This window comes from Eubalaena glacialis, chromosome 3 (genome assembly GCF_028564815.1).
Source record: "Eubalaena glacialis isolate mEubGla1 chromosome 3, mEubGla1.1.hap2.+ XY, whole genome shotgun sequence".
NCBI classification, from domain to species: Eukaryota; Metazoa; Chordata; class Mammalia; order Artiodactyla; family Balaenidae; genus Eubalaena; species Eubalaena glacialis.
Window position 1 is genome coordinate 6,151,720 of NC_083718.1, and position 24,216 is coordinate 6,175,935.

Sequence of the window (24,216 nt, forward strand, 5' to 3'; positions counted from 1 at the left end):
GGTATCCATACATTTGTTCTCTACGTCTGTGTCTCTATGTCTGCTTTGTAAACAAGATCATCTATACAAATTTTTTCAGATTCCACATATATGCATTAATATACGATATTCGTTTTTCTGTTTCTGACTTACTTCACTCTGTATGACAGTCTCTGGGTCCAGCCATGTCTCTACAAATGACCCAGTTTTGTTCCTTTTTATGGATGAGTAATATTCCATTGTATATATGTACCACATCTTCTTTTTTTTTAATTTTATTTATTTATTTATTTATTTTAACATCTTTATTGGAGTAAAATTGCTTTACAATGGTGTGTTAGTTTCTGCTTTATAACAAACTGAATCAGCTATACATATACATATATCCCCATGTCTCCTTCCTCTTGCATCTCCCTCCCATTCTCCCTCTTCCACCCCTCTAGGTGGTCACAAAGCACTGAGCTGATCTCCCTGTGCTATGTGGCTGCTTCCCACTAGCTATCTATTTTATATTTGGTAGTATATATAAGTCCATGCCACTCTCTCACTTCATCCCAGCTTACCCTTCCCCTTCCCTGTGTCCTCAAGTCCATTCTCTATGTCTGCGTCTTTATTCCTGTCCTGCCCCTAGGTTCTTCATAACCATTTTTTTTTTTTTTTTAGATTCCATATATATGTGTTAGCATACGGTATTTTTTTCCTCTTTCTGACTTACTTCACTCTGTATGACAGACTCTAGGTCCATCCACCTCACTACAAATAACTCAATTTCGTTTCTTTTTATGGCTGAGTAATATTCCATTGTATATATGTGCCACATCTTCTTTATCCATTCATCTGTTGATGGACACTTAGGTTGCTTCCATGTCCTGCCTATTGTAAACAGTGCTGCAATGAACATTGAGGTGCATGTGTTTTTTTGAATTATGGTTTTCTCTGGGTATATGCCCAGTAGTGGGATTGCTGGGTCATATGGTAGTTCTATTTTAAGTTTTTTAAGGAATCTCCATAGTGGTTGTATCAATTTACATTCCCACCAAAAATTCATGAGGGTTCCCTTTTCTCCATACCCTCTCCAGAAATTATTTTTTGTAGATTTTTTGATGATGGCAATTCTGACCAGTGTGAGGTGATACCTTATTGTAGTTTTGATTTGCATTTCTCTAATAATTAGTGATGTTGAACATCTTTTCATGTGTTTGCTGACCATCTGTATGTCTTCTTTGGAGAAATGTCTATTTAGGTCTTCCACCCATTTTTTGATTGGGTTGTTTATTTTTTTGATATTGAGCTGCATGAGCTGTTTGTATATTTTGGAGATTAATCCTTTGTCAGTTGCTTCGTTTGCAAATATTTTCTCCCATTCTGAGGGTTGTCTTTTCCTCTGTTTATGGTTTCCTTTGTTCTGCAAAAGCTTTTAAGTTTCATTAGGTCCCATTTGTTTATTTTTGTTTTTATTCTCATTACCTTGGCAAGTGGGTCAAAAAAAGATCTTGCTGCGATTTATGTCAAAGAGTATTCTGCCTATGTTTTCCTCTAAGAGTTTTATAGTGTCTGGCCTTACATTTAGGTCTTTAATCCATATTGAGTTTATTTTTGAGTTTATTTTTGTGTATGATGTTAGGGAGTGTTCTAATTTCATTCTTTTACACGTAACTGTCCAGTTTTCCCAGCACCACTTATTGAAGAGGCTGTCTTTGGCTCCATTGTATATTCTGGCTTCCTTCATTATAGATTACGTGACCATAGTTGCATGGGTTTATCTCTGGGCTTTCTATCCTGTTCCATTGATCTATATTTCTGTTTTTGTGTCTTGATTACTGTAGCTTTATAGTATAGTCTGAAGTCAGGGAGCCTGATTCCTCCAGCTCCATTTTTTTTCTCAAGATTGCTTTTGATAATCGAGGTCTTTTGTGTTTCCATACAAATTGTAAAATTTTTTGCTCTAGTTCTGTGAAAAATGCCATTGGTAATTTGATAGGGATTGTGTTGAATCTATAGATTGCTTTGGGTAGTATAGTCATTTTCACAATATTGATTCTTCCAATCCAAGAATATGGTATATCTCTCCATCTGTTTGTGTCATCTTTGATTTCTTTCATAAGTGTATTATAGTTCTCTGCATGCAGGTCTTTTGCCTCTTTAGATAGGTTTATTCCTAAAATTAGTATGAGTATTCCCACATTAGCTGCAGAAATAATAGACATAAGCATAGGTTGCTCCCCACGCATATTACATAGGGTTTGCAAGATGAAGCATATTGTCTTTCCAAAATTTGAAAAAGAAATTAATTCTAAAAGCTGATAGCTGGCCCTTAAGAGTATGGACAAGGATCAGAAGCCTGTAGTAAGTAGTGAGAGTGGGAATGGGGGTAGGGGAATGAGAGAGAGACGGAGGACTTTAGTGGTATAATCAGTCCATAAACCTTGGCAGTCATATGACATTGGGAAATGAGGGGCAAAGTAGGATGAAAGAATATTGTCAGCTTTTTAATTCAAGTTAGTGGATAGTGATGAGTATTCAAAAAATATCTGAGAAGGAGGGATAGATTTGGACCTGAGAGGAGAGATCTAGAGATATATTCAATTCTGTTTTGCAGACTGGGTTTCTGTAATTTATGCAAATGAAGAATATTATTGTATCATAGTCCTTTCCCTGTGCTAATCATCCTCCTTATTGATTACATAGATGTTTTCTTTATAAAAAGAGTACTGATTTTTCTTATTATCTAACAAGGAATCCCAACATTATATACAATTAACTCATTAATCTAAGACGATTGTTTTCAACCTATCTGATCCAATACCTCTTTTTTATGATAAATATTTTGTAACACTTCCTTTACTATCCTGGAATGAAATTCAGAGTAAATGTAAGTATCTATATGAATACATTTTAAATAATTAATATAATGTCCTAATTGTAATATGAAGGAGAAAGAGAAGGGAAATAATTAATAATAAGGAAGTGTATATTTCAATATGTAAATGCCCAGGTATGAATAACCAAAAAAAGACAATGCAAGAGAGACAATTGCTTGCACCAATAAGTACGTGCCCACTACTGACACTGACAGTAGCGGGCACATACTTATTATTAATGATCATATCTTAAATTTGTATTAATGACTTACATACAATTCTAAACAAAATAAACTTTCTCTTAATTTATACAGGGGTTGTCTTTCTAAATAATTCAGTATTTACTAAAATAGTGCAAAACCTACTTTGTATTTATGTGTAAAATAGCCTCCAGTAATATGTACATTGCTTGATAGGCTAATAGACACTGTAAAAACTTTACTTACTTATAGAAAAAAGCATATACAGAAATAAATATTACTACCTAAAACTTACTAATCTTTCCCTTCTTTCCATTTCCCACAGATTAGTATAGTTTTTGAAAAATTAGCCAGTGCAACATGATCTTCCATCAGCCATCCCCAACCAAACACAGATGAACACATTAAGTGAGGAAAAGGGAAGGAAGGGGACCCAATTTTTTACTTTTTAACCACTGAAGGGAAATAAGATGGAATACTTTTCAACTATCACAGAACTATCACATTTTCTCATGGTCCCCTACTAGAAGAAATACGGTTTGTACATTAAACCAAGGGAAAGTTAATAATTGCATGTGGTTTTGCATATATGGTAAACATACCTTCTAAATTTTCTGGTAGTCTATCTCATGTCATAATACATGTAAACATTTTTCTTAAATCATATGTTCAATTTTTGGTTTAAAATTTATGGACCCCATATGTATGGCTATCATATGATTCTAAAGTAATAACACTCTTCATTTAGCAGTTTTGTTACTTTATTTTCATAGATAGGGCATACACACTCAAAAATTATTTTGAGAAATATTGAAATAGTGGTTTAAGTCACTGTTATTTTGCAAATATTTTTGTATACTTTTCCACATTCAAAATTGGATTTAGAATCTACCTGCCTTCCTGCAAAATATTAAGTATCATGGTTATGTATTTTTGAGATTTTCCTTAAACATTATCATTATAATATATCTGACAAGCAAAAAAAGAGGAAAGAGAAACAAAGAAAGAGACATTGTTAGCAGATTCTTAATTTTTTTAAGAGTAAATCCTGATATGTAACCATAACATACAATTTCTTCCATAAAATGTGAAAGAAAAAAAATGAATAAGGAAATGAAGGAAAAAGAAAAAAATAATGGGCTCTTTCATATGCTAACTCATGTTATACAAATTGGAGTAATGTTATTATTTATCTGTCTGGAGCATTTGATGAACCATTTCCCAAGTAATCTTGTTTCTTCATAAATTGTATGGTGTATGTATTCATTTTATAGATCCGACTCACCTATTCAACCTTCTATTTCTTAATTTAGCTAAAACAGCTATTTTCTGCCTAAGAATATTTATTTTCTTAGAACTTTAAACAGTCTTTATTTCCAATACCAGCTATAATAGTTTACTTGGAAGGGAAGTTTTTTTTCCCAAAACAAACAGCTTTTTTCCCAAACAAACTTTAATTGCTTCTCTAAAATATGATTTCTGTGGAAAATTGAGTATATGGCATCCGGGCCCTCGTTTTTGCATGAAAATAATATACTTGGGCTGAGTAGCATCACCCCCCTTTAATATGACCTGCGCCCCGTTACGTGCCATCTTTTCTAACACTCTTTATTGTTTTTATGTCATTGAATTTCTTTTTATGCCATTTATTATCTTTTCTGACTGGACTCTATCATCTTTTGAATTTTTGACCTAAGTCCTGAGGTTAAAGTATGATTTAAATTTATGTTTATTTCAGGATTAATTTTTATCGATTGGTCATTACGGTTGTTTTGATTATAAAAAATCTATTACTTGTATGTTATGCAAATATTATCTGCCACATTTTTTAATAATCACTTTCTAAGTCTTTATGTTGACTATGAAGTTGATAAATCAATTATGTTATAAATCAGTACTATTGTATTTCATACCATAGAATTATCAGAAGTAAAGGAGACTTTATATGGTCTCTGGTTTATTATCCAGACTGTACCTCTAACCTACCTACATGTTACCTCCTTGTACAGATGAGGCACAGGAAAAATAAACATTTTGCCAAAGGCTGTCAGTTTTATTAAAGACAGGTCTGGCACCAGATCCTCCATACCTCAGTAACTTACCTCATAGTCTAGTACTCTCCCTTATGAATCATTTTTCCTGGGGATAAATTTGCACATGTAAAAACCTCTCTAAAACAAGTGTGTTTATATGGAAAGTTTTGTAATTTTATTCATTGTTTTATTTTTCATATTATTTTAAAATACTACTATCCCAAGGTAAATTATTCTAATTTACCTATTTTATTTCAAACAGATCATGTTGTTTGTGAAGAAGAGTTTAAATACGCCATGTTAGCTTTAAACTGTATATGCCCAGCAACATCTACACTTATTACACTACTGGTTCATACCTCTAGAGGGCAGTAAGTATATTTTTTCTTTAAGATAATGCATTTTAAATTATAAAAAATATAAGTGCAGTTATGTGATTTAGAAATACAGTAGTAAGCTTAGGTATATACAGCTAGATATGTACCTATACTTGTATTTGTGTGAGTTATCATCATCTGACAGATAGATAGATAGATAGGTAGAGAGACAGACAGACAAATACAAACCTGTTACAGGGTCCAAGACATATAGGAAATTGACAGTGATTTGCTGTCTTATCTAACTAATCTTGATATAATTTGTTTCATCCTAAATTTTATGTCTTCATCACTTGTTAGGCCTAGGATTAGGGCATTGTTTCTATTTTCAAGATTAATAATTCGCAAATAAAACTTGTAAAAGCAGGATGACAGCAGTCATTACTGTATGGCCTTAAAGCCGGTTTTTTTCTGTTTCTGAGGTAAGTTTTTATCTGAAAGCTATATGTGCACAAATGAGCTCAAAATTAAAATTTTAAAATTATTATAGAATGATAACAATGTAGTTGATAAAATCAGCTAATGTAGTATATAAGAAATAATGTTTAATATGAATTTCAGGGTATTGAGGGAAATTATATCATCAAAACATTTTTTCCTATTTATTTTGATAGAGTTTCATAAAATATAGAGGTTGTTTTTGACTTGCATAATCAAGTAAAATACAATCAGCGAACACAGCCACTGCCCTTATTTAAAGAGACAAATGTTGCACTGCATTTCATACTTTTCATATTCCTTACTTGGTATTTTAGACAAAATGTTGATTTTCTAAGTAAATTCCACCATGGTGCTTGTAGATATGAAAATTTAAATTTAGTGAGTTAATTGATAGTTATTTAAGTGAAGTGCCAAATCAAATAAGTCAAGGAAAAGGAAAATTCTTTCCTGGGATTTAGTACTGGACGGAGGAAATTGCTAATTGAAAAATAGTAAATGCCCTCTGGTATTTTAAGTAGATTTTACTCTCTTACCTCTAATTATGTCTCTGTTCTATTGGGACAGAAAGATTTTCCCAGGAGCAATTTTCTCAAAGTTCTGAATATAAATGTTTCTATTCTATAAATTTATAAGCCTTTAAGATTTGCAGTGGAAAGGATGTAACAGGATCATGAATGAAATTGATTTTCTTTGATGGACGTACTTAGCATTTTGATGGAATTAAATAAAATACTGAAAGCTGTTTTGTCACCAACTAATTGAATGTTCATAGAACTTATCACATGGCTTCATTATTTTGTCATCCATCTTTGTCATAGAATCATACAGCGTTAGAGCTGAATATCTAGCCCAGCTTCTCTCTTGCACAAATGATAAAATGAGGCTCATCACCACTAACACACATTAGTATTTATAGATCGGTTAAATTACATTTTCCAACTCCTAGTAAATATTATTTATTGGCACACAATATTGCCTGGTGAACAAATTGCACTTAACATAAATTTAAAAAGAATTTCAGCGACACTTAAAATAGGACTTTTCCTAATATACTCTAATGAATTTTGTCATATTAAAAATGAAAGTGATGTTGTTGAATACATTGTTACCACATAATTAAGGATTTCCCATAAGTAAGATTGACCTGCAAAATTATTTCCCAGTTAAGTGACACAATAAATGCCTTAGTCTGCCAAAATAACTCTCTTTATAGCAGCTTTATTGAGATATAGTTCACATACCATATAATTTACACATTAAAGTATACAATGTAATATTTTTAGTATATTCATAGAACTGTGCAACTATCGCTGCTAACTCCTAATATTTTCATCATCCCATAAAGAAATTCTTTACCTTTTTGCAGCCGCCCACATTGTATCCAAACTCTTTCAACCATAGGCTAATCTTACCCTGTCTCTATAGATTTTCCTATTCTGGACATTGCATATTGCATATAAATGGAATCATACAATATGTGCTTTTTTGTTTTTTGGACTGGCTTCTTTCACTTGGCATCATGTTTTTAAAGTTCATCCATATTGTAATATGCATCACTACTTCGTTACTTTTTATAACTGAGTAATTTTCCATTGTATGGATATATTTCATTTTACTTTTCTTTTCATCAGCTGATGGATATTTGGGTTGTTTATGGCATTGTGAATAAGGCAGGTCTTAATATTAATGTAAAGATTCTTGTGTGGACATGTGCTTTAATTTATTTGGGTCTATATCTAGGAGTGGAATTGCCAGGTCATCGGGTAACTCGATTTAGCCTTTTTTAGGAACTGCCAGAATGTTTTCTGAAGGGATTATAGCATCTTACATTGCCACCAGCAGTGTATCATGGTTCCAATTTCTTCATGTCCTCAGCAATGCTTCTTATCATCTGCCTTTTGCATCATAACTGTCCTAGTGGATGTAAAGTGCTGTCTCGTGGTTTTGATTTGCATTTTGCTGATTACTAATAATGTTGAGCATTAGTTCATGTGTTTATTGGCCACTTTCATATCACCTTTGAAGAAAAACCTATTCAGATCCTTCAACAGATAAATACCATCACTTGAATATAAATAGTCATCCAAACAGATCACTTAATTTAAAATATCTAATATATTTTATTAAGAATATTGTATGACTAAAGTAGTTTGTATTATCTTCTGTATTATGCATTAAATGAAGGTATAGTGAAGATTCACTTATTAACAGAATATGTTTGAAATTTTGCCTTTGAGCATCAGCAGAAATCAGAGAGCTCAAACATATTGATTTAATAATAAGAGAGCAAACTCAGGAGCTGAATTAAGTAGTATAATGGGGAAAATGTTGAATAGTCTAGGAAATGCTTTATGCAAAGATTATCAAACCACTAATTGAAAAAAAAGCTTACGATAATGCTCAAATTTCCCCATTAAAAAAGGAGAGAGAATAATATTATTAGAAGTTCATTATATAATAAATGAACTTCTAATGGTGATTTTTGACTAAAAATAGTTGATATTCACAAGCTAAACACTTTAAGACCCAACAAACACAGACATAAATATAATACAAAACCTAAAATAGTCTAACTTAAAAATATATTTTTAAATTAAGTGCTGTGTAGATTATAGATATTTAAGGAAAATAATAAATATGAGTTCTGGAACAAATAAGATAGACAAAGGAAGCAGGAGTTAGAGGTAGAAAGGTCAGCTCTTTTAGTGACAGACCTGCCTTAAGTCTGAGAATGGAGTTCCTAATTCAGCCTTAGAATTAGATTTGCTCTCTTAAAACACCTTCGTCCTTTTCTTAGTTCTCTTCCTCTAGCCCGTGATAATGGGGAGAAAGATGGAAACCATATATTAAGTACGAATTACCTACCTCTGTACTTTTATATGGGGAATATTAATTTTAAAAATATTTATCTTGTATTTTGGAGTCTCTGGAGCAACTTAGCTGGGACCCTGAACAATATCTCCCAAGGCTCATTAATGCTGTCATGATCTTACATTTTCTTTTCCTAGAGGTTAATATACTCATCTTGTTCTAGTTGATCTGTGAGTCAACTAGATGATGTTAACTTTAGGTGACTTTGAATAACTGTGCTCCTTTTATTCATTCAAGTTTACTCTGTATTTTAGCCCTTCATAGTTTTCCCCTCTCACTCACTTCATTTACATTTGAGTGCTCAGTGCTCTTGGCAGGGCTATTTCTTATTGTCAATTAAATTAGCATTTTGAATTATTTGGCAAACTCATTAGAAAGATGAACAGAAGTTTATTCTTTGGACTGATATCACTGTAGGCTGTCAAACATGGACCGTGATGATTTTAGCAAGGAGATGCCAAATTATCAGAACAGTTGGTAGACCTTCAATTGGCCCATCTTGATGACATTTTGTCTCTATCAAAATTTAATTTTTTCTTTTCCTTTCCATTTACTTTCATGAAAATATTTATTTATTTCATTAGTCCCATCCAAGAGGTAATATTTTTGCTCTTAGTGATCATCAATGGGAAGGAAAGAGAGAATTGATAAGAAAAATATTGCAAAGTTAGAATTTACACAACTTGGCCACTGATGAGTTATGGATGTAGAAAAGAGAAAAAAAGAAAAAAATCCCTTTACACACTGAGGTTTGACAGTAGAGAACTATAAAATGTGTGATTTTGGCAGGAGAAAGGAGTTTGGTATTGGATCTATTTGCTTTCTGATGCAGGTATCATTGCTCGTGGAAATTACTGCTACTCTTGGTTCCTGAGGAGAGATCAGGGCTATTCAGGGCCACAGAGGTGAAAGCAGAAATGGTGGGGATTTGGGAAAACTGACCACTTAAGGCTTTTCCTTAGGAAACAGATGGAAGAAAAGGACAGCAACTATAGTATAACCTAACAGAACAAAAAGGAGCAAGGATTTCTAGAAAGAACTGAATGGTTAACAATACAGACGGTTTAAGATGGAGAAGACGCAAACAGAATTAGTAGGTCACTGGTCTCTGGGAAGTTCTGAGAAAACAATTTTGGACGATGGAGACTTTCTCATTTTGAGATAGTGTGAACAAATAAGGAGATGATAAGAAAGTGAAGCCTGGTCGAAGGCCGCCACTTCATTAAGTTTGTCCAGGAAGATAAGAAAGAAAAATAATGAAAGCTCTATTGCACAGCAGATGGTTCTGCTGGTCCCACAGAAGGATGCTTCTTTGATCATGGCAATTAAGAAAGATTGTCTGTATATCCCTGGTGGCCCTTTCTCCATTTCTCCCATCACACACACACACACACACACACTGCAAGACTGGAGGTCTGAATGGAGTAATTGCAAGAAAGAGAAACGATATACGTCTGAAGGTTACTCATTTTTCTTTTATATAAACTAACATGTACTGAAAATCTCCACAGAAATACATTTTATTAGGTGTATCCCAAATCTGTTTGATTACCCGAGAAATGTTTTTCCTAATCACACCTATTAAAAGATTAACTAGAACATTGTTCTATTAAACATATCTTGAGAAACACAGGTACTGCTCAGTCTGCAGTCCTCTGCTTGGAAAGGCTTTAACAGCTCATCTTTCATTATCAAATTAGATTTAAGTATATCCATTTTATTTATTTAAAGCCCTGTATGCTCTAGTACTAATTTATTTTTATATCCTTATTTCTCATGATACTCATATGTATCGTGTTCTCCAAATAACATGATCCTAAATATACTTTGCGGTTTCCGCCTTCTACATCTTTTTTTAACGTTGTTCCCTCTGTCTTGATTTTTTTCTGCCTTCCTAGAGGGTTTTGCTAAAATTCGAAAATTCTATCTCCTCAAGAATATTTTTAAACTCCCCAATTTAATGTGATCTTTCCCTTCTACAGACTCACATAGAATTTTATGACGTTCTGCCAGAGCATGTGTTATGGTCCTTTTATTTTTTCCTACATAATAGGGTATAATTTCGTTTAAGGTGGAGAACATGTCTTACTCATTCTTAGACCTTCTATAGTGTTTCACAGCATGAATGCTCAAAAAACACTAGTTAAGTAAATGAAGTAAAGGATATACTAAAGATGATTCATTGAGGCCCCTGGTTCAAAGTAGTTTATGATCCATAGTCTTCATCTGCTCTTCCTCATCTGCTCCACTGAAATGATAGCAAATAAATAAAAGTCATAAGCTTTTATCAGTGAAAAAGAAGAGATTTCAGTGAATTTCTAGAAGATGGAAAGTGGGTAAATGAACTTGATGAAACCTCCATCCCAGCATATGTTTAGAAGGTGATACAGCAGGACAAAATCCCAGCCCCCAGTGAGGCTCTGGGGTGCAAGATTCCTAGAAAAAAAGAGGACACATTTTGATTGAATTTCTGTATACAGAACAAGTTACCCCTGTTTCATCCACCACAGTACCATTTCTCTATAATTAAGTTTAGTCAGACATTTACCACTGGGAAAAATCAGATTTTTCCTAAATAAATTAGTCTGAATTATAAGCTAGCATATAATTTGGGGTTGGGGTTCAACCCTCTTAATCTGGCATTTAGAGACCCCAGACTAGATAGTTTGAGCCCTTCTTGCTTAATATAAGATGTAACCTGTGACTTAACAAATCATATTCACAGACAAGGGAATCTATTTAATATCCCTATATATTATACTCAGAACTTTGAAATATGGCTCTTGTCATTTGCTGACAACCAGCATGCAGGTTGAAATGAAGGGAACAAATCCAGCTAGAAGAGAACAATATCTGTATTCACGCTGGAATTGTTTTGGGATAATAGGGATGTTGGGTCTTCTACTCACTAGTAAACAATTTTTTCTAAGGTCAAAAAACTATAACATTTGAAAGGAGAGTCAAATGTTTGTAAGCAAGGAGAGTCACAGTAAATGAGAACAAAAATACATTAAAAAGAAATTCAAATGTATTTTTGAACAGTAGAGAAGTATAAATAATAGTTCACAAGAATACTGAAGGATTATGAAAGGGTGATAATGATTGTTCAAAGGAATAAAATGCTGAGGAATTTTTTTTATTTGTAGAGTTTAAAATTTTCAGAATATTTAACTTAAATTTGTTGATTGTGATTCTGGAGGATCTGATTTTCTCGTCAATAATAATGGGAAAAGCCATAATACATAAATACACAAATCCAGAATGCTAAAAATAATTGTAATTATTAATCCCAGGAAGATATGCAAAGGAGTTATAGTAGAGAAATAGAAAGTAAAGACCTTTTGAAATTAACAGAGTGATTATAAAAACCTTGAAAGGTAACATCATAGAAATCTTGAGGATTTCAGATTTAAAAAAAGAGAAAGAGATAGAATATGTAGGAAAAATAATTCGCAGTACACGAGATCAATCTAAAAGAGGTAATATCTGATTTGATGGGAATTCCAGAAAGGATGGAGAGAATAGAATGTAAGAAATTGTAACAGAAGAAGGGAGATTTAAATCTTTAAATAGACAGGGTTTCTTGCTTGTGAATGACAATGAATGAAAGAGAACCACACCTAGAGACATAACACTGCCAAATTATAAAGCAGTTATGGTGAAGAAAAATTCTCTTAAACTTGTAGAAAGGAAGAGAAATCTCAATATTGACTAGGATTCTTAACTTTAGACAAGGATATTCATTGAGCTAGTCTGATTATAAAGAGGCGTATGGAGGAATATAGGTAACTCACAGAACAGGAAAGTTAGCCTTTATTTAGGCTCAACATGCATGAACAGTTCCCACTGCCCCACCTCACAACTAACCCAATAAGGAACTTTGACCTCTGAACATCCTGGGAGCCAGCTACCTCTGCAGCCAGACATCACAACAGTATAGATGCCCCTCGCCTGCCTGTTTCCTCATTTAGCTCACTTCCAAAATAAACTCCCGCATTTGTGTCTGATTGATAGAACCTAGGTCACATGTCTGTACCATAGCTAAAACCAAAGATTTCTAAAAGCTATGGTCAAGATAGGAAAAGCCAGACAAGTCTCAACAAGAGACTGGACTAGATTAAAAACAACATATACAATGGGATGTGGCAAAGGAAGTTTCTGTTTTCTCTCCCAACTGGAAAAAAAAAAAAAAAAAAAGGCAATCATAAACTCCAAGAAAATAAAAAAGAAACTATAATAAATCAAATTAAAATGTGCCATAATACTGAACAATAGGTGGTCAGTAAGTAAGGAATTTTTTTTTTTTTTTTTTTGTATTCTCTCTTGAATTGCTCAGGGAATACAGAGAAGTTTATATAATTATAGCATTCCACTGAACTCTTAAATGAACTATGTTGCAATAATCCTAATAATGTAATCACTGAACTCAGGTTCTCTGTACTTTTTTCCCCCAGCTTTATTATAATTGACATGTAACGTATAAGTTTAAGATGTACAATGGGTTCTCCACTTTTATCTGAAGCCATTGATTTATTTATAGCCAGGGAACAAAATACAGATATTTGCATTTTCAACAATGTGAGAAGGTGCAGCAAATGATATTTTAGAGAAAAGTAGGGAGGAGATGTGGAAGGGAGAGTAGCTAATATCCTCAGCTTACAAAATGGAAAATCAAGAGACCTGTATCTATAGTCACTGCTACTTTATACTTACAGCCCTGTGGGGAATCTGTTGTGAGATAATTCTTTTCTCTCAGACCTCAGAGATGGTGGTCAATAGAAAATGTCTACAATGACATAGTAATAAAATTCGATAACATATTTTTATTGAGATACCTCAAAACTCTTCAAATTAAGCCCAGAATCTGGGAGCATTTTTTTTTTTTTTTGGTCAATTTAAGTTATGAATGAAGTCCCATGCTAAAAATAGCACTGAATAGAGTTATAATATTGTTATGGTTTGGTCATTCATTCATTCATCCCACGATAACAATCACATGCATTCGTACAGTGTAAGGCACTGTGTTAGGAGTTGGGGAAATGCAAAAATGAAAACGTTCCATTCTGATCACAAAAAACTAATATTCAACACAAGGCAGAACAGAATGTAAACATGGCTTATGTACGTTTGGAATGTATTATAAATTTCCCCTAGTAGATTTATTTTATTTATGTAGTTTCTTTTGGCTATGGTAAGATTAGTTTGCATACCTTGAGAATAAACCAAATGACAACATGGACAGCCAGTGAAGAAACTTGCTAGTTACACATAATTTTAAAAGAGCAAAAAACATACTCAAAATGATAAAATGTGAATAACAACAATAGGAGCTTATGAAACTCCTATATCCCTAAATATTAATATTTATGGAATACAACTTTTCTGAAGACTTCACTATGATGTTCTCAACTAAAGTGACAGATACAGCAGAACAATGCAAATGCACAAGGGCACGGAGCACTTGACCATAAGCTAAGCGTATGGTACTTATTCATAAGCAAGCAGGCTGTGTTCTGAGAGAGAGGGGGAAGGTACACCTTAGCTATGGATTTTTATTAATGCTAAAGGAGAACAGTTTAAAATCAGTGGGATATGACTTATTTAATAATGGAATTAAAGAGCTGAGAATTCAGTGTCATTATGAGAGATGAATTTATTTTTCACCTGACAGTTTAAAAAGCAGGTGAAAAGTCTTCACAGAATTTTAGGATTTGTGTGTGTGATAATTAGGTGGCTTCTTGAGTTAAGTGAGCACTTCAGACAACCACACTAGAATTTTTGAAGAACAAATAAACTTTAGGGTAGTGAGTTTGGGCCACTTTCATGTACAATCAGCCTTTCAAATTTAACGGTGGAGCTTTATTTCATTTCTCTTTGAAATCTCTTTCAAAAGGGTGTTCATTGTTTATGTTCACTATTAAGAATGCTTGAAAGCTGTATAGCATTTCTCTACTCTCGTCACTTTCACAGCAATTTTTCTTATCCTGAGAATGGCAAACAGCTTTCTGGTTCCATCTAGTGGTTGAAAATTGATTATCATCCTCTACATGGTTTTAATGTTAGGACTCAGGTTTTTATTTTGATGTCTGATACCATAAAAAGCTGGGGAAGTTCAGCTTAATCTTGAGTTTTATTACTTAATCTTGACTTTTATTACCTCTTCTACTTAGAGTTCTTGACTACTTTTCTTTCTAGATAAGATAATCCAATTTGTGTGTCAGATCGATCCCCAGACCAGCAAGAATAAATGTTCATCCAAAGTTCTGTGCTAGCTCTTTCTTTCGTAGCCTCACCTGTAGTGGAAGTTTCCATCTACTCTAATATGCCCTTTCTACTCCATAAATTACAATTATGCTTTCAATGACACAGGCTACAATTTGTCAAAATCATTTCTTTTACTTGCAGTGTTCACTGTAGATTCCTGACATTAATAGTAAAGGGAATTGAAATACCATTTAAATATTTTAATTTTTAAATAAAGTAAAAGCTTGAGACCGTTGTGAATTAATGTAATTCATGTGTGTTTTCAGAGAGGCTCCTGTAAAGAATATAAACAATTATCTGGAACCAAGCTGACATTAAATTGGTGAACTACTAGAGTATAGAATTAAATAAAATATGTTAATTTCAGTTAGATTAAAACCTTTGGGTCACTTGTTTTAGACTTTTTAAATCTACTTTCAATCTAGTATAATGAAGTAATAAATAGATTTTCTTATCTTTAAAATAAAGCATCATAAGGAAATTTTATCTTATGTAACTCTGCAAGTATAAATGTAAATGACATCTTTTCCTAAGGCAAAGATTTCCTCCAGTTATATGTAAAGCTTTTTATTACATCTCAAAGAACGGATTTTATACCAAAGACACCTTGTGACAATATGTTCTTTGTTCCCATTGATGTGAAAATAATTTAGTTTGGTAATAAAAATGAGTATATAAAAGCAACTAATTTGGCAATCTGTGTCAATTTTGGTAAATCTGAAACTAACCATTTATTGTATATTTAAATGCCTTATTTAGGATTGAAGGGAACAAAACGTACTAGCAAAACTAAATCCGATAATTACGATGCAGAGGTGTTTAAAATGACAGATATAATATTGTAGAAGAGATGGATTTGCACTAGTAATTTCACTGTACAACCTTGAAGGCAGTAATGCCTGCCTACACTTCTTGAGTTTACCTTTAGTTTGGTGGCACCTTTAAAATACACAAAGAAAACATGAACGTAAAAATCGAATTTTACCTTCTAAAAGTTATTAGTTTGAGTTTTACAAAAACATACATCTTCATAAAAATAGGGCATTGCCCATCAAAGAAGGTTGTATGCTGTTTTTTAAAAAATGCAAACCACATTACTGAGCAGGGTCATTCAGTACATTCCTGAAATAAGAACAGAGAATGCAGTATAATAAGACTTCAAGGTATTGTATCTGGAACAGGAAATTCCAGTTAGATTAGTTTCTCCGTTTGGGAAAATTTGATGTGGGGAAATTTTGAAAGCCAAAACCGTATCAGATTCTTTCATTGCATTCAGAGGCCTGTATGAAGCACGTTTCTGCACATTGCAGACCAAGCGCTTACTAGCTGACTGTCCTCTTCCAACCGGTTGGTCGTGTTGAAGCACAGGAGACTGTATGGGAGTTAATTTGCTCTCCGGCAATAAGAACCCGTTTGCCTTGAAAGTGTAATCGTGGATTAACAAGGAATGTGCAGCTTGCATTTGAAAGAAAAATAAGATCAGTTGTCAAATTGAATTTATGCACCATTGCAAAGTTAACTGGAGCAAATGATATTTCTAACTTGGGAACAATAAACAGGATAGAATGGACATACCTTTTCTTAAATTTTTATTTATTTATTTTTTTAAAAGTGAAAGCAGGTTTATTTAGAGACAGAATTCCATAGACAGAATGTGGTCCATCTCAGGGAGTGAAAGAGGCCCTGAAATAGGGGGTGGTTGGTTTTTTATGGGCTGGGTAATTTCATAGGCTAATTAGTGGGAGAATTATTCCAACTATTTTGGGGAAGGGGCAGAGATTTCCAGGAATTGGGTGACTGCCCACTGTTTGGCCTTTTATGATCATGAGAGGGACTTTTCATGTTGTCCCAGGATTGGTGACCATAACCTAAAACCGAGGAGGAAGAAGAGTCAAGTATCCCATTTTCTAATCTCCCCACCTTTCTGTAGAAAGAGAAGATCAGAGAGGGACCAGTAGTGCAGTTTTTGCACCTACCCCCAGCCTCGTGAAGTGAAGTCCAAAAGGTGACCTAATACTCGTGGAGTATCTGCAGGAAGTGGGAACTAGCAGTTCGTTCCCTAGTTGGACATCTGCGTATGTAGTTTTCTGTGATTATTTGAACATGAAGAAAAAAGAATTTGAGAGAGAGAGATGGCAGAACCTTCCCTCCCATGCATGGGTTTCCAGCAGCACAGCTGATGGCTTAAAAAGATTTGCACTCTCTCTCTGTGGTACCCCATCTAAGGGTTCTGCCTACAAGGTGAGGAAACCCAAGCAGCCCAGAGGCCATAGGGTGGATGGGATGTGTTGCTGGGAAGTAGGTGAGATAGAGCGGAAGAGAGTTTCTTGCTTCCCATTGATGGTGCCCAGAGGCCCACCCCTCATACCCCACAAAGTATGTTCACATGTCTCTACAAGACACCTTCACAGAGGCCATTGATGACCAGTTAGAGTAGCAGCATTCCAGGGAGAATTAGCCTGAGCTGGGAAGATTGGAGCTTCAAATCAGATGGGATTGGGTTTTTTAATAACTGAACATGATTTGAAAGAAGTGGGATCTGCCCAAGACGTTATTATTATAGGACAGGGATGGAGATTTGACAGAGCATGGCTGAAAGCTACAAGGTTGTGAAGATTTTAACATGGAAGTTGTAATTTACTTCACTGGACATTTTTTTGTTTGTTTGTTTTCTCATAAACAATTCTCTATCGCCTGTCCTTACACTTTCCTTTTTTTTTTTTTTTTCCCAAATATTTCTCTCACTAAGACCTTTGTTAAGGGTTTAAAATGCAGACAAGAGCAGGCACAAGCTTCTTTTCCTTCTAGGCTGCCCACTGCCATTTTTCTAAGGCTCTCATGACTATGGTATTGGATGCATGGATTTCACAGCATTACCCTTTATTCAGGGCAAATAGAGATCTAAAGAGATTCTTTCAAGTACTGAGCATACACTTTCGTTCTGTACTTCCTTTACTTTCTTAGTAGAATATTTTCTTTTCATATTCCTCTTCTTCCTTCTTTCTTTTTCTACTAACACCTTTACAAACAGCTGGAACTGGCATTATTTTGAAAATAAAGGTGGACATAAACCTGTCTAGGAAGAATTGATTACTATTTAATTACCAGTCAATATGGTAGAGCAGCCTCGAAAGGGTATGAAATAGACTACGGGCTATCCTACTTTACAGGTTGGAATTTACTTGCAAGGTTAACAGGAGTTAAATGCACAAGCCAAATATTTTCCCTAAATGTTCATTTGATTAGTGTAAGCACATAGTAAGTCTTTTTAAAATGGCTTTTCACAGAGCTTTCCATTCTTTGCTTTTTTATCCTTAATATCTTTTGTGTTGTTTACTGCTGCTGAGGTTAAGTTCATTTCATATCCATTTATGATTATGAAACTCAGTGAAGGTTCCCCCCCCCCCCCATTCTAACAGCAAATTCATCATGGGGAAAGTAATTGGTGAGACCTAAAAACTGATTCTGGTGAAGGAAAAAGGAATTATATAATTAGAAAAGCAGAACATTTAGTAACTGAGCATGAAGAACATTGTTAGGTTATTCTTTGTTCATGTAACAAAACATTTATTAAGCAGTTACTCTGTGTCAGAACAGATGTCTTGTCTCAGAGGTAGAGTGGTAAACAGGACATGATCCCTTTCCTCATGGGGCCTATTTCACAGGGAAGCAAGACATTAAGGATTAGTTAATACAATTTAGTGTTATAATATCATGAAGGAAGTACACCACCGCACAGCTGAGAGAGTAATGCCTGAGCTGTGGGTCCAGGAACGAGGAAGGCATAGGAGGAAGAAGGAACAGCATTGTGAGAAGACCAAGATAAGAGAGTTTCTTCTTCAGGGGAAATTAAAGACTGCTCAAGGCTGGAGAACTCAAGAGAAAGGACACAGGAATGATATTTGAAATTTGGAAGACAGGCATGGCATAGGTCAGGAGGGCTTTGTAATGATGGTAAGAAAGTTCACCTTTTTCAAATGGAAGGAGGAAGCCCTTTAACTATTTTCAGCAGGAGAGTGACATGAAGTGATTTGAGATTTTGAAATTCACTCCTATTGTAGCACCAATCAACACAGGAAGCAAGGAAGCTAGGAGATGGGTTAGCACAGTTTTAAGACTGTAAGAGTTGATGGTAGAGAAATGGGTAAGTGCTACTTAAGAGCTACTTAAGTGGTAGAATTAAAGAATTCTTTTGTATGAAATATTTGGAAATATATTATTTATTTATATGATACATTTCCTCTCATTCAAAAATAATCTTGAATTAAGTCTCCCCAGATACATAAAGTAGGAAAAGACAAACGAAAACTCGAGTAGAATAATGCTAAGTTGAGGACAAATCAGAAGTTTTTTATTTTGTTTTTGTTTATTACAAATCTACAGGGTATAAAATGCCTTGTATTATTAATAAGGGTAAAAGGAAAATTTGGCTCTCAAATTCTAGTATCCTGAAGAAAAGTAATAGAACAGCTACACATTCACACTAAATACTGGAGTTACTCAGAACTGAAGCTTCTGAGTAAAGGACAGTGTTTGCAGCCAGACTGCCTGGGTTGAATTCTTTGGCCTGTCCATGCTGGCAAGACCAAAGACTTGAAACCATTGAGCCTCAGTTTCTTAATCTGTGTGGTGGGCATAATACTAGCATGCATCTCACGGATTGTCAGAAGAATTAAATGCTGTCATTAAACAAACATTTTTTGAACATTCACTGTATTCTAGAAGATGTTCTAGTTACTGGAGATCCCACAGAGATCAGGATAGACAATGGACTGAGAAGTTCTGGTGCTTACATTCTGCTTCAGGATGAGTGGGAGATGGTGGCAGAAACAGACAAGTAATAAACATACAAATGAAGATTGTCAATATCACAAGGCTGTCAGTTTCACCCAAATTTATTAATCATCCCAATAATCATATCAAAGGTATTCTTTTCGAAGTAAACCAGCTGATTTTAAGTTCGTATGGAAAAATGAAGAGACAAGAATAGCAAGAAAATTTTTGAAGGAGAATAATAATGAGAGGGATTATCCTGATGTATTTTGAAACAATTTTATAACTACAATAGTGGACATAGATAGTGTTAGGGAATGGGTAGAGGCAAATCAATTTGACCGACTAGAAAGTTGAGATCGAGGCCCATAGGCAACAGGAATTTGGTGTTTGATAGGGGAGTTATTTTGAACCAGTGTGTGAAAAGATGGACTATTCAATAAATTGAATAACTGGGTAGCTATTTGGAAAAAAATTGTTGATACATTCATCATAGTAAGAGGGGAAAATATTACTTTCTGCCTAAATAAAATGTTAGCCTCAAAATATTGGTAAGCAGGGAGGCCTTGTATAGTGTAGCCTGTAGTGCTGCCTTGAAAGGTAGCAGTGAAAAATATAACAACAAAAAGCTTAAAATCCTTACTACTAGTCCTGGTTTGTGTTTTCACTTTGGTGATGCATTTTATTTTTTATTCGTTAGAAAATATTTCAGACATTCAAAGGTATAAGAATATTATTATGAGCATCCATGAACCTAGCATTCCAAATTTAGAAAAAATAAACACTCCAAATGTTTGTGAAGCCCACATATACTATCTCTGATTTACGTGTCTTCTTCCCTAGGACCTAGTTAACTAAATGAGCCACCTAGAGCTACTTAATTCTTTTAACATTTTGTATTTGAGATTTCCCCATGGTGCTTTATAAGCATTAGTACTTACATTTTCACTTTTATCTGTATGGATATTTATTGATTCATTTAATTTTCTTATTTCTGATGGCCATGGGCACTTAAGGTGTTTATTTTTATTTTTCTCTTCCATCAGCAAATACTTTCAGGTCCACTTGCAGAACACACCCAGAATCTCACCTGGTCCAAGCCATCATCTTCTTGCTAAATCATTGCCATAAACTCCTCACTGGTCATTGCTGCTGCTTCAGTCTATTCTCAGAACAATGACCAGAGGGATTTTTGCGAAGTATAAGTCAGAATCTTTTGCAAATTTTCCCTGTAAAGGTCAAAGGAGTAAGATTTTAGACATCGCTTCATGACCTGTCTCCCTGCCAGTTACTTCTCTGGCCTCATTTCCTCCTCCTTCCTCAACCTCAGCCAAACTGGCTTCCTTGCTTCTCCTCAGCCATACCAGGCATCCCCCTGCCTCAGGGAAGCACTTGCTGCTGCTTTTGCCAGAAAGTCTTCTCCCCTGTGACTACCTCTCTCACCCTTTTCAAGATTTTTACTTAAATGTCATTCTCGCAGTGAGGTCTTCCTCAGTCATACTATTTATATTCCAATCCACCCCTGAAAACGATTTCCCTCTCTGCTTTATTTTTCTCCCCACCACTTATCACTTCCAACACATGATTTGCTGTATTGTCAGTTTTCATCCACTCAAGGATTCAAGAAAGAAAGTATGTCTGCCTTTTTTGTCAACTGCCATCGCCTAGAAATCTAGAACTTTTCTTGCCGCATCCCAAGTGCTCAATAAATATTTCATGTAGGAATTAATAAATAAAACCTGGACATACCCATTAGTAGTAGATGGAATTGCTAATTTCCAACATTTCTCAAGTAATTAACATGAAGTGAAAGCCAAAAAAATTGTATATTTACAATTAGCTGAATTTAGAGAGTCATTAAAGATGTTTGGTAAAAAGGTGCCGATATAAAATAGCATGAGAACTAGCAAGTGATTTAAGGAAATTCATCAGAACTGTCCTTGTCTGACCCCATCCTTTTCTGTTTCCTTCCAAGTTACCATATTGTATTTCCATTTCAGCTGCTGGAATTAGATTTGTGATTCGCTTGAATAGCTTTTAGTGACCTTATGTGACAATTATTTGACCCCATGAGGCCTTTTGGATGACAAACAAACCCTGATGAATTACTGGCACCTTCTCTTACATTTTCAGCCCTTTAAACGGATTCTATCTTTGTCAAGTACTATCTTGCCAAGTAGCAATATGTTACATACCAAAAATAGTTTTATTTCTCTTGGCCAAAGGAAAAGTTTTCTCCACCAAGAACAATCATTCTTAGGAAGTGGTAGTTAGGTGTAGCCATATATAGTCAATAGTCAAATGTGTTTTGTTTTATTTTCCTAGTTTCAACAATATATTAACATTACAGAAGAAAGGGTGAAGATTTTAAGAGCAATATTGTTCATTTTGTGACTAGGAATGTTGAAAGTGGCTCCCGAATTCAGCAATGAGGAAGATATAACAGCAAAATAATAATGGGTGCTCACATTTACTGAAGATTACTATGTTCCCAACATCTGCTAAATGATTTACTTGATTTACTGCATTTTATCCAACCCAGTAAGACTGATAATGTTTTTTACAGAAGTAAAGTATCACAGAGAAGTTAAATAACTCACCCAAGATTGCAGAGTTAGGGTTCAGATCAGGCAGTCAGACTCCAAGGCCCAGACTCTTAACCCTTAAGCATCCTTAAGAAGGAATGAAGTGCAAGGGAAACATACCTGGAAAATATATGGTTTTTTAAAAATTTATTGACACTTTGAAAATGTTTATAAATGTTTTATAATGTTTTCAGACAAAACTCGGAGTTTAAAATATGATAAATAATGACTTGTCTGCTTTAATCCATCCAGAAGCTACAGAGATTATGATGAAATATTTTGATTTTTGTAAATTCATCTCTTTTCTTCTAGAAGGTGCATTTGTTGTACTTACAGAGTTCATAAACTTTATTCACCAAAAGTAAATGGAATTTATTGTACAAAATTGGAAAAATCATTATTGTATATTCACAATAAATTTTGTCATAAATTGAGTTTTTAATAAATTTCCAAACTCACTGAGCAGAATATTCTAGAATAAAAAAGAAACTGCACTTTCTGTGATAAACTTATCTTCTTTTAAAAAATACTTCTGGTAATCTCTTTTGGAGATCCTTACTTTTATCACAAAGAAGTATCTTTTCTTAACTGGTACACAATTGGAAGAAATCCATTGCTATGATATGGACAGAAATTAAGAGTATGTTTTCTATAAAATCAAACTGATAAGTTGAGATGTATGTATTCATAATTTTAAATACAAAGCAAAGTCAATTACATACAGGAGCCAAGCAGGTATCATAAAGGGGATGAAGTGGGCTGTATTACTGAGACTATAAGACAAGTATTATATATAGGTCGTGCATGACATGATATACATAAACAAAGACTAAAAATCAGATGCTATAGCTCACTGGTTCATGATCACAATAAATGCTTTTATTAACTGGATTGTGAAAACCTTCTACTTTTTAAAAATTTGCCATCTCTCAAGCTTCTATGTTGTGTTAGTTTCGAAATTTTTATAGCAACTCTTTGTAAATCAGGTCATTATTTTGAGCACCACACAGATAACTTCTTTGAACTGTGCTTGTCCATTCTTACAGTTGGAAAACTCCAGATTATGTATGACAAGGACTGTTTTTTGAACCACATTCACTGTTTGTCTCTCTCTGTGTGTATGTGTGTATGCTTTTGTTGCAGAGAAGGCCAGCAATCGCCAGAACAATGGCAGAAGATGTACGGCAGATGTTCTGGGAATGAAGTGTACCACATCGTTTTGGAAGAAAGTACATTTTTTGCTGAATATGAAGGAAAGAGCTTCACCTATGCTTCTTTCCATGCACACAAAAAGTATGTTTCTGTTTCCAGAGTGGAATTAAAATATTAATCAGTCATACCTTTAAACACAGTTTTCCATAATATAACCCATATTGGTGCTCATAAGTTGCAAGTATTCTTGAATTTTTGACATAATTATTGAGACATTTGAATTCTGGCCTTTTGTATGGTCTCTACAAGTTAACATTCTTGGGTGTATAGTATAACTTAGTAGGAATATTGACTTTAGCATCTTTTAATTTATCTTTAAAAATATTTTAATTCTGTAAAAATTCACATGAAAATGAATCTCCTTTATAAATCTAAATTTTAAAGTGTTGATTAAAAATTTAAACAAAGTAAAAATAACATTTATAAAAACTAGACATTTTTTAAAACTTGCTTTGGCCAGAAAAATAAGTTAAAAAATAAATGATAGTACCTTCCAATTCAAACATAGAACATTATTATTTTTGTTCTTTTTGAGAGAAATTCTTTACTTAAGAAATAAAAAGTATGTCTAACATGAAAATAATATATTATTAGTATTATAAAATATTAATATAACATTT

The 24,216-nt window shown here is 33.9% G+C and overlaps 1 protein-coding gene across 1 annotated transcript in view; it reads left to right on the top strand.

The window, feature by feature from the left end:
* KCNT2 (potassium sodium-activated channel subfamily T member 2) overlaps positions 1 to 24,216 on the top strand; it is a 379,130-nt gene that overhangs the window by 241,498 nt on the left and 113,416 nt on the right. Inside the window, exons 14-15 of the mRNA XM_061185285.1 lie at positions 5,336 to 5,444; positions 23,528 to 23,677. Of these exons, the coding sequence (XP_061041268.1) occupies positions 5,336 to 5,444; positions 23,528 to 23,677 (259 nt within the window). The remainder of the gene's footprint in view (positions 1 to 5,335; positions 5,445 to 23,527; positions 23,678 to 24,216) is intronic.